This window comes from Gymnoscopelus braueri (genome assembly GCF_963280865.1).
Source record: "Gymnoscopelus braueri genome assembly, chromosome: 8".
NCBI classification, from domain to species: Eukaryota; Metazoa; Chordata; class Actinopteri; order Myctophiformes; family Myctophidae; genus Gymnoscopelus; species Gymnoscopelus braueri.
Window position 1 is genome coordinate 32,755,017 of NC_137609.1, and position 12,073 is coordinate 32,767,089.

Consider the following 12,073-nt stretch of genomic DNA (forward strand, 5'->3'; position numbering starts at 1 on the left):
TTCTGTCCTGCTGCGCAAGAAAGAAGAAGAAGAAAGACAGTCAGCCTTTTTGAGTAAGACTTGAGTGCGAGTTCAAAACTGATCATCACTAAGGGAATGTTCATTAACTCTCATTCAAGCAACAACCGTTTCTGGGATTCGGCTCTGGGATTAAAACTGGATTTTTGCTTTGCTGGTCTGGAATTAAAACAGGACTGTTGCCAAACTTGCCATGCTGATGGTAAGAAATGTGTCTTTCATGGAAACAACGACCAAGTCACTATGAAGGCTTCAGACATGCGTGGTGGTATCAGAGCTTCATTACCACGCAACTCCTGTGTCATCAGGTAATATAGCAGTATTATAGCCTATTATGCAACACCACACATGTGGTGCTGCAATATTTTCTTTTTGTGTTTTACAGTATGTTTGATACATTGAGCTTCTGTGTCATGTAATTGGCAGCACGTTTGACTGTGTTTTATAACGTACTTAAAAAACACCTAATGTAGTGCAAGTTTTTATTTATTTAACTTTTTTTTTTAATGTAGCAATGACAACCATCTGAATATTGAGCTTTAACTTTTTAACAGGGGTCTCCACAGAAAATGCATCTTCAGGTGGGTTGACAATTTCATCCAATCATGAGAGAGTACCCATTTATCAGCTTCAACTTTATAAAAGCCTATTTGTGAATGCCAAAAGCTGTGATAAAGATAACAGCATTGTTCCACAGCATGTATTGACACTTGATTTGTGACTAAAAGGTGTGTCTTTATCAGCACACATTAAGATGTTTACTTTAGGATTATGTATTTCCAACAGTCATTTACATGATTGATTTATTCCCATGACCAACTTGAGTGGAGACACAGATATACAGTATACAGATTTATGGTCCATAGCTGATGATGTTAGCTATAACTGTGGTCCAACAGAGACATCATTCGAACAAACAATTGACATTACCTGAAATACTGTACATTCCAACACATTCTTTAACACACGGTTAAAGAAAACAAATCAGCAAGGAAGTTGAGTCATCTACAATTCACTCATAAAGTTAGCTGCATTAAAGGTGCTAATACGTGAGGAGACCGTGTTTTTTCAATTACTTTTTTCATTTATTTTTAATATTGAATATATAAAAAATTAAATACAATTGATAAAATAAATGAAAAAATTAATCGAAAAAACACGCCCCTCTCACGTATTAGGAGGGCAGGATGAGTCACCAGAACCAAGGACGGGTGTTTTTGATTAATCTAACATGTTAAAAATTGAGTTTGAAGTTATAATGAGTTTGTATAGGAAGGGGGCGTGTCTGATAAAATGAATATCAAATATCTAAATACTGAATGAAGCAACTTAAAAACTGTCTGGGGTCCTCACAAAAGCCTGAGTTGATGATAAAATGACCCAAAAATGTTTTGAAAGTGAAATATCCCTATAAGTAAACAGAAAATACCGTACATACTCAGGTGAGTTTAACACTTAATCCAATCAAGAGAGAGAACATCACAAAGATTATTTATCAGCTTGTGTTCCAGTTTCTCTGCTCATTTATTTGTTTCATCACCTCCAGTTTCACTTCTTTATTCTGTATCTTATACAGTATGAGTTTTCTCTCCTGACCATATGAAATTGGTACCTCGACTGGAAAATGTGTTTTCTATTTAATTAAGAGCTGGATAAGACCGCTGTTAGTGAATAGCACTCTATAGCAGTGGTTCTCAACCTGTGGGTTGGGACCCCCAGGGGGGTCCCCACATGATTTTTGGGGGTTCCCCAGATGACGGTAAAGTGACAATTTAAAAACCTTTGAGGAAAAAAAAGCAGATCATTACTGCACCAAAAGTAATGAACAAACTATAAAAACTGGTCAAACATTGGCCAAATTGTCAAATAATATAGGAAAGAGGCAAATATTGTTCCCAGGGGTTCCCAGTTCAAATATGATTATTTTGGGGGGTTGTGGCCTGAAAAGGTTGAGAACCACTGCTCTATAGAAATGCTACATAGAGCTATTTCTGTATGGTTTCTGTAAGAGTTACAGTGTAATGGCTCTGGAAGTTACTGTAGATTCTTAGGTAATAGGTGGTGAGAGATGTCCTAAACTGGCCTGTCTGGTCAGATTGCTCTAATGTGCACTAATTGGACAGAACAATACTGTAGTTTCTTGTCATTTAACCCATTAAGACCTGAGGCTGATTCTAAAAATGTCTTCTAAATCCTTATCAGTTTTCTGAAAAACATATGTTGCAATATCAGTGGTGCTCAAACTTTTTAATGTCTAGGAATGATATGTATTTGGCCGCGGACCCCCATCTCAAAATATTTTTGTTCCAGTTGATCCCCAGAAGCAAAGATTTGAGTGAAAAATGATTTTCATGATTTTCCAAAAATAGCAGATCTACAAGCTCACATCTTGCTCGTATATCTGCTATTTTTATCGATATTTTTACTTTTTATGATTTTGTTTTCCGTAAATGGATGCCCTACTACTTCGTCATACTACAGTGTCACACAAAAGCAAAAATAATCGATGTACATTACAAGCTCAAAACGCGTCGCATCGAGACGCACTCTGAACAATAATTTTATATCTTTTTTATTTGAATCCTGAAAAGTAACCGTTTTGGACATCTGAAGTTTCCACCCGACAGAGACGATATATAAATACTTTGTTCATTTATTTACAGGGCCAGGAATGGTAAACCAAAACCATGTGCCAGAACTTCTTATTGGTTCCAGATCCTCCTACTTCTTTTAGTCACAGGTGAGCTCTGACATAATGACAATACGCCTTTCAAGGGAATTTCTAGGGTTTTCAAGGGAAGGAAACAATACATGGCATGCAGACGATGGTAGAGCATCACTCATCTCATCATCATTAGCCTGTCAGCTGACTGAGGCACTGTCTGACCTGTTCCACGTCAGTCAGTGTCATAATGATAATGATCACCATACAGTACACACACGCACACATGCTCACACACAGACATACTGTACCTGTGCATTCACACTGGCTCCTAAATTTAGATAACCTGCTTGTCTAGTTTTTGTATTGAAGCCTAGAAAGAAATGGAAAAGATGTGTGAAGAAGAAAGGATGCGGAAGTTGTATCGAGGATTATCTTAATATAGCTTACATTCACTCAACACTAAAGATAAGGATAAAATAACATGGGGTCAAAGAGAATGGAAAGTAGAAGTGCATTAGCCTAAGTATACAGTATGTGATGTTTGGTCTGGTGTTCAGCACGGGTCCTAAACAGTATATATCACACATACTTATTAAGTATGTGTGATATATACTGTTTATAAGATTGCATCTAAGGTTTGCAGGAGAGGCTCGTTTTGAACAAAATGCCTCAAATCATGAACGCAGTATCCGATTGCTCACACACGCCTGTTTTAGCGCCTCCAGGAGGCCGAAGCATTCCGAACATTGCTGGCCTGACCTGGCGGAGACCTGTGCTCCGGGGAGCACTTTTTCTAGTTTTTGATTGTGAAAGTGAGACAGGAAAGGTGGAGAGAGAGGGGGTCACATGCAGAAAAGAGCCTCTGGTCAGATTTTAACTTATGCGGTATGCCTGTGACACATTGTGAGATTATCAGCTATCTTCGTGACACTGACTGTGGTGTGCAACCAGGTATAAATCTGGCTTAAGAACCCTGCAGCTTCCAACGTGTGGGCACCAGAATCTTTCTACATTGCAGTCTGACAGTTTGCATGGAGAATGTGCTTATGCAAAGCATTCATTCATTCATTCAACTGTGCTGTCATGAAACTTCCATGTGAAGTCGTCAATGCACAATGATGTGTTTCAAGACACAGTTGGTACTTTATGATGAGTAATAGGAAGCTTCAAAGTTGGAATATTGTGTAGAGTTGTTGATAAGGGCAAATTGAGCATTTACCCCAGTGGTGGTGAAGAGTCTGTGTTCTCTTTCACCAGGGCAGGCATCCTGTCGCCATGAAAACAATCGACCACCTCGACCCCCACCTATCCCATTTACCCTAGCCCCATCTAAATCAACTACCCTTGCCCCATCTACCCTACCTCTCCTACCCCCAACTACCCCCTCTACCCAAGCCCCATCTAAATCAACTACCCTTGCCCCATCTACCCTACCTCTCCTACCCCCAACTACCACATCTACCCCACCTCTCCTACCCCCAACTACCCCTTCTACCCCACCTCTCCTACCCCCAACTACCCCCTCTAGCCAAGCCACATCTAAATCATCTACCCTTGCCCCATCTACCCCACCTCTCCTACCCCCAACTACCCCATCTACCCCACCTCTCCTACCCCCAACTACCCCCTCTACCCAAGCCCCATCTACCCCATCTACCTTAGCCCCATCTAATACATCTACCCTAATCCCATCTACCCCTTCTACCCTAACCAAATTAACTCCTTCCACCCAAGCCCCATCTAAATCATCTACCCTTGCCCCATCGAACCCACCTCTCCTACCCCCAACTACCCCCTCCACCCCACCTCTCCTACCCCTATCTACCCAAGCCCCATCTACTCTATCCCCATCTACCCCACCTCTCCTACTCCCAACTACCCCATCTACCCAATCTACCCAAGCCCCATCTACCCCATCTACCCAAGCCCCATCTACCCCATCTACCCAAGCCACATCTACCCAAGCCCCATCTAATACATCTACCCTAGCCCCACCCACCCCACCTCTCCTAACCCAATCTACCACTTCTACCCTAACCCCATCTAAACCATCTACTCTAGCCCCATCAAATGCTTCTACTCTAGCCCCATCAAATACTTCTACCCAAGCCCCATCAAATACTTCTACTCTAGCCCCATCAAATACTTCTACCCAAGCCCCATCAAATACTTCTACTCTAGCCCCATCTAATACTTCTACCCTAACCCCATCTAAACCATCTACCCTAGCCCTATCTAATACTTCTACCCTAGCCCCATCAAATACTTCTACTCTAGACCCTAATACTTCTACCCTAAACCCATCTAAACCATCTACCCTAGCCCCATCTACTTCTACCCAAGTCCCATCTAATACATCTACTCTAGTCCCATCTAGTACATCTACCCCGACTACCCTAGTCCCATCTAATACATCTACTCTTGCCCCATCTACCCTAGTCTCATCTAATACATCTACCCTAGCCCAATCTAATACATCTACCGTAGCCCCAACAAATACATCTACCCTAGCCCCAACTAATACATCTACCCTAGCCCTATCTAATACATCTACCGTAGCCCCAACTAATACATCTACCCTAGCCCCAACAAATACATCTACCCTAGCCCTATCTAATACATCTACCCTAGCCCCAACTAATACATCTACCCTAGCCCTATCTAATACATCTACCCTAGCCCCAACTAATACTTCTACCCTAGCCCCAACAAATACATCTACCCTAGCCCTATCTAATACATCTACCCTAGCCCCAACTAATACATCTACCCTAGTCCCAACTAATACATCTACCCTAGCCCCAACTAATACATCTACCCTAGCCCCGACTAATACATCTACCCTAGCCCTATCTAATACATCTACCCTAGCCCTATCTAATACATCTACCCTAGCCCTATCTAATACATCTACCCTAGCCCCAACTAATACATCTACCCTAGCCCTATCTACCCCAACTACCCTAGCCTCATCTACCCCAGCTCCTACAACAACAACAACCGCTAATAATTCAACAACCCCAGAGAGCACATCTAAAACAACTTCATCCCCAACTTATACCACTGTAACATCCATCACACCGCACATTACAGGTAAGATACTCACATGTGCTATGGCAAGCTTGGTCCATACCTGGGTTTCTACTTCACCCACTCTGTGTCATGACCATCAACTGCTTGTTAAATTTGCATTTCCGTATTCTTGCTTGTGAATGCTTAATCAACTGTAACAGCAGTTTGTCATATAGATACAGTGTTTTTATAAAGTACTTCTGAACTATATAAAAGATTCTGACTAACTAATCAACATTAAATATGTCATTTTGACTATGCTTGCACCTCATGGTTCACTAACACCTCAATGTCACTAAAAACTAAACTGCAGACCTCTCAAAACAAACTAATAAGACTACTTCTAAGCCCGAGCTCCCCCAGGATTCACCTTCTCCCAGCCCACTTTGTATTCTCAGAGTGCATCTCTCTATGGGCCTGGTCTTTAAAATACTCAGGGGACCAGTGCCCAGATACCTGTCAAACTACTCCATTTTAACATTGCGTCTGTGGCCAGAAATGTTACTTTGGTATTGTCTCAAGTATAATAAACACCTAACCTAACTCCTGTCTTTTGTGTCCTCAGAGACAACACATGGACACTGCAACTTTCCACAGCCCTGCACCAATGAATGTAAGTACAAACCAAACTAGCAGATATACAAGCTCACGGACGCAATCAATCAATCAATCAATCAATCAATCAATCAATCAATCTATCTATCTATCTTTATTCATAGAGCACATTTAAAAACAACCTTAGTCGACCAAAGTGCTGCATCACTTAAATGTGAAATCTTAGTCCCATTATCCAATTTGTAGATAGCTTCTGCTTTCTCTGCCAGGAGTACATCATGGTCAGTATCATGTTCAATATCATGGTCAGTATCATGTCAGTATCATGGTCAGTAACATGTCAGTATCATGGTCAGTAACATGTCAGTATCATGGTCAGTATCATGTCAGTATAATTGTCAGTATAATTGTCAGTATCATTGTCAATGTCATGGTCAGTATCATGTCAGTATCATGGTCACTATCATGTCAGTATCATGGTCAGTATCATTGTCAGTACCATGCGAGTATTATTTTAAGATAATGGTCAGTATCATGGTCAGTATCATTGTCAGTATCATGCTGTATTATGTCAGTATCATGCTGTATTATGTCAATAGCATGGTCAGTATGTCAGTATCATGTCAGTATCATGTCATGGATAAACTCGAGCAAAGATCAATACCCAGGTGATAATCTACTGTATATGTATTTATTGCGTATTCTTCCTTACAGCTGTGTACTACTGGATGGAAGTCACAGTGGACCTGTTTGGAGATGAAAAGAATGAGTCAGACATCAATGACTGGGTGGGTACAGTATGTAGGGCAGAAATCGAACTGAACATGGACTACATCTATGAATAAAATAAAGTGTAATTATGGCTTAACATAGTCAGCATAATGTTTCTGTTTGTTTTTCAGCTCTATCGCTTATTTGAGAATGACTTGGACAGCTGCTTGCCACGCAAATATAAAGAACCAAATACCACAGATTCACCTCTCCCAAGCACAACCTATGTCAGTCCTTCAGCAGAGCCAACATTGACGTCATTAGAAACCAACAGAACAACGTCCACAGCCCCATACAACTTCACAACGACTACTACTTACAACTCTGCAACTACAAGCCACACAAACAATGTTGCAACAACCAAGTTAGATTCTACAGCAACAACTACCAAGTTAAAAACTACAGCAACACCAACTATGACAACTACTTCCAACTACATGACAACCCCATACAACCTTACAACAACAAAGGCCACTACGTACAACTTGACAACTACAAAGGCCACTACGTTTCAAACTACAAAAAAAACGATCAATTTAAGACAAAGAGCAGCTATAGAGTTTCTAACTACAGCAACAACTACCAAGTTTACAACTACACCAACACCAACTATGACAACTATTTCCAACTACACGACAACCCCATACAACTTGACAACTACAAAGGCCACTAACTTTACAACTACAAAGGCCACTAGGTACAACTCTACAACTACAAAGGCCTCAATGGACAACTTGTCAACTACAATGACAACTACACTCAATGAAACTCTTGATGTTAACTACACAACAACACTGAGAGGGCCCTCCAGCACAACCAGGTATCTGATCTCACTCTGGTGATTCCACGCACACACACACACACACACACACACACACACACACACACACACACACACGCACACATGCACACACGCACACACACGCACACACGCGCGCGCACACACACACACACACACACACACACACACACACACACACACACACACACACACACACACACACACACACACACACACACACACACACACACACACACACACACACACACACACACAGTGTATTTTTCAATTCAGTCACAAATGAAGATGTGTGAGACATTTATGAACAAAGTAGACTTACTGTCACATTCTTTTGCAGTGAGATGACTGGTGCCCACCTATTTCAAGTAAGAAACATTTTTGTGCGTTAAAAACAAATTAATGAGAGACAGAGAGAGAGAGAGAGAGAGAGAGAGAGAGAGAGAGAGAGAGAGAAATAGAGAAAGAGAAAGAGGGAGAGGGAGAGGGAGAGGGAGAGAGAGAGAGAGAGTATGTTAATCAATGTGGATCTATTTTGTTCTAACAGGGCATTGATGTTGTATGTGTCAATAAAACCGGGTTCAGGTCAGTAAAAAACTAATTATATTTCAGCATTTTTAAATGATGTAGGCCTATAGGCGTCCTAGTCTACATACAAATAGTCTAACACTCTCTGTCTCTTCATGTAGAAAGACCAACTGCACAGTCCTACTGAAACTGAGGCAGCCCACACATCCCTGTTGTATCCTCCGCACACTGTGCCAGGGTGGGAACAGCTCTCTGCAGGCACATGTGGTGGGGACAAGAGTGAACAGAGTGGGTGAGTCTCACATTATGCTGAAATAGGGCTGGAAAATATATCAATATTATATTGATATTGTGACACTAGATATCATCTGGCATTTTGGATATCGTAAAATCGTGATATGGCATGAAGTTGTCTCTTACTGGTTTTAATCACTTTATTTCATAATACTTTAAAAAATTGTAAAAAATGTTCAGATATAGCATATATCTATAAGCTCACAACGTGTCGTGTTGTTGTGAGCTTGTAGATAGGCTATTTTTGCTATTTTTTAAACTTTCTGGGAAAAGGGTCTAAGGATCTGTGTCATTGCACAGGAAGAACTTCAAGAAATGACAAAATGAAGTGTAATGATTCCGTCCAGTATCCAGCAGCATGCATCTATTCAGGTTTGACCAATAGTTCATGGTAAGCAGCTCTGCATTCTGGAAAATAACATTTAATAAGGCAAGAAAGAGTTTGGTGTGTTCATTTTTATCATTATATATGGTTATCTTACAGCAGTCAAGAAGATGTGCAGCCTTATGTGCCTCCATGGACAAACTCAACTGGCTGTGGGGAACGAACAGGTAAAACTAGCTATGAAATAATTATAAATCACAGAATTAACTAGATTTAAACTAGAATATGTTGAAAATGTTTTTGAAGAATGACATGTATACATGGCTCTTTGAAAGACTTATATTACAAAGCAGGTTACATTACCGTATATCTTTTACAAAGTTAACGTATGCTATCAATCTCTTGTAAGCTTATATCACTCACGGAAATGGTGTATATAAAATTTTGGAATTTCGTAAACTATTCATGTAGAAATATTCTTATATTGTTTTCTTTGTTGCTGTTCTATTGGAAATTACTTTTAAATGATGCATGTTGTGGCTATATTTCAGGTGGTGGTCAGAAGATGTCTTGCAACTGCTCTGCTTATTGCAATGGAACTGGTTGGTGCATTGTCAGCTAATAAAACTAAGTCATATCTGATAGTCTTTTGAGCTATAGCAATTATAATATGACTCACAACCCCATTCCTATTTTGTTGTTACTGTTTCAGATGCATACTATTATTTGCAAATTTCAATTCAAGACCCCAGCATTACATTTTCAAACATCTCATCTCAGGTAAGTTCCAAATGTGTGTGCATGTGTATTACAATTTAGATTTTAAAATCACACTTTGTAGAAGTAATCATCCATGTATACTGTACAGTATATTGAGCAGATCCCTTGAATTCATGTTCCAGACAATTGATTATTGTGCATTATTCACTATAAACAAACCAGACTATTCAAAAGCGAGTTTTGCCTCTGTCAGGAGGGGGGGGATTTTGTCCTGGAACAAAGTGCACAATATGGTATGGTTAACTTGGTACACTAAGGAAACAATACCAGTCAGAGAATCCTTTATGCCAGAGAGTTGCATATTAAAGGAACTGAGTCGAGCACAGGCTACAGGTAATGTGGCAATTATATATGTAAATAGCAGGTGAGCTGGGCTCACAGATAAACAAATTGTCAACAGACAACACAGCTTGCTTATGTGTTATATCCTTCACGCACATGTCAGGGTGACAGATAGACAGTTCTTATTATTGTAGTTTGATGATTTTCAGAGGAAACAAATATGCTCCTTACCTCCTGCAGGGAAGAGCAGAGATCAAAGAGAGAGAGCTCCATCCATGACTTCACCTTATTAATACTTTGTAGGCTACCAACCTGACAGGCTTTCATTTCATACACGATCTATTTACAGTAATGCCACTTAATGCAAATGACAAATCCATATGAGAACTCAATAAATAGCTAGATTAATCAATACCAAAAATATATATATTTTTAAATTAATCAATAGATCAGAACTGCCCCCCCCCCCCCTATAATTTTTTTTTTTAACTTTTTTAACGTCAAAAAGGAAGCCTTTTCTAAACATCATCCTGTTTGCAAAGGTAACAAAATTGAGCAGTAGTTCTGACCTGATAAGTGTAATCAGTGGTAGACCTACTTTGACCATAGTTATACCTGGTTTGCAGGCAGCAATTGATGGGTTGCCTACCAATTAATTGATCTCTTGATGTCCCTACAGATTTCTAAGTTGAAGAACCCAGTCAACCCACCACCTTGTATCCTAGAGACTGGGTAGGTTATGTTATAATTGCACACACTTTCTCTTTCAGTTGCCTTGTAATTAATTGTATGAAACAGTTTCCTTCAGTAACATTGATCAGAACGGTAATATCAGCTGCAACATGGTTTTATATATCATGAGAGACTATTATTTAGACCATGCCATGCCATGTTATTTATTTATTTTCAGCCAACTGGGTTCTTTGAATGGTGGTTTATTTTTGTACATTAAGTCGTAATTAGTGTATCATACACTCTTACGTACGTATTCACTCATACGTATTATCTGTTAGGGAGCTTTGTGCTTAGTTCATTGTTGAGCACCTAGTAGCGTATAATCGCATGTTAGAAAGAAAACATAATGCCATCATCACAATTATATTATTGAAAATATGTGTTTATTGGCTTTTGATAACAAATGATAGAATCCTGATATTGTTTCTTTTCAGTATTGTGTGTCCATCGCCTGCTATTGCATCTGCATATCAGGTAAAGACCTCCCCAAATTACTTTCATATGCCTCCTGTTTAACATGCTGTTTTGAAATCAATAATTTAACAAAATATTAGCACTGTCAAAATTGATTGAAGGAAAAAGTCAGAAACTTCCAGAATAAGTCCAAATTTAAATACGAAAAATCCTAATCCAAATGCAGAACATGCTTGAACATACAGGATAAGTGAAAATTAAGATATTGTTATGCCATCGTCACAATTATATTCAATGCAAGGTTTATCTCAGTAGCTTGACTAAAAAGCATAATCATTTTTTCTTTCATTATGCAGGATGCACATCTAGACTGTAGCGGTAGAACAACAAAGTGAGTCTGTCATTAATTTAAAGTTATATATTTCCTTTGGTTATGTGTCAGTAGTTCAGCAAACATGTTGTAAAAAAGTAAGACTTCTAAAGTACTGCTGTCTGCTTTAATGCTGATTGAAATATACTTCATATAATTGCATTTCTGTTTGTAGTCTCCAGTTGTGTCATGTGATTCTGAGCTTTGCCCGAGAGGTCCCTGTGTGTGACGTTTCAGCTGCCGCAACGGCCGTGCTCTCTGCCAAAGACATTGATTATAATGGACAAGTAACCAGAGCCGGTGAGTGCTGCAGACTATATACACACAGGTAGTATCGCATAGGGCTGGGCAGTTAACTGAAAGTATATCGAAACCGATATTTAGAACAAATAACGACTTGATCTTGCTCAGGTAGGTTAATCGAATAAGCGAGAAGCAGGTATTTTGTTTTTAATATTTTCTTAA

General features: G+C 39.6%; 1 protein-coding gene across 4 annotated transcripts in view; it reads left to right on the plus strand.

Moving 5' to 3' along the window:
* Positions 1–12,073, plus strand: part of LOC308089686 (uncharacterized protein) — a 27,900-nt gene continuing 15,827 nt past the window's right edge. The window contains exons 1-17 of one of the 4 annotated variants that reach the window (XM_080434544.1): positions 1–326; positions 2,682–2,758; positions 3,941–5,776; positions 6,321–6,368; positions 7,025–7,098; positions 7,213–7,901; positions 8,221–8,248; positions 8,428–8,465; positions 8,570–8,700; positions 9,003–9,093; positions 9,187–9,254; positions 9,579–9,629; positions 9,740–9,807; positions 10,769–10,821; positions 11,259–11,298; positions 11,595–11,629; positions 11,784–11,908. In XM_080434544.1, coding sequence (XP_080290670.1) covers positions 97–326; positions 2,682–2,758; positions 3,941–5,776; positions 6,321–6,368; positions 7,025–7,098; positions 7,213–7,901; positions 8,221–8,248; positions 8,428–8,465; positions 8,570–8,700; positions 9,003–9,093; positions 9,187–9,254; positions 9,579–9,629; positions 9,740–9,807; positions 10,769–10,821; positions 11,259–11,298; positions 11,595–11,629; positions 11,784–11,908 — 3,682 coding nt within the window. In that variant the 5' untranslated portion in view covers positions 1–96. The remainder of the gene's footprint in view (positions 327–2,681; positions 2,759–3,940; positions 5,777–6,320; positions 6,369–7,024; positions 7,099–7,212; positions 7,902–8,220; positions 8,249–8,427; positions 8,466–8,569; positions 8,701–9,002; positions 9,094–9,186; positions 9,255–9,578; positions 9,630–9,739; positions 9,808–10,768; positions 10,822–11,258; positions 11,299–11,594; positions 11,630–11,783; positions 11,909–12,073) is intronic. The other 3 variants (XM_080434547.1, XM_080434545.1, XM_080434546.1) reach the window with 3 other exon arrangements.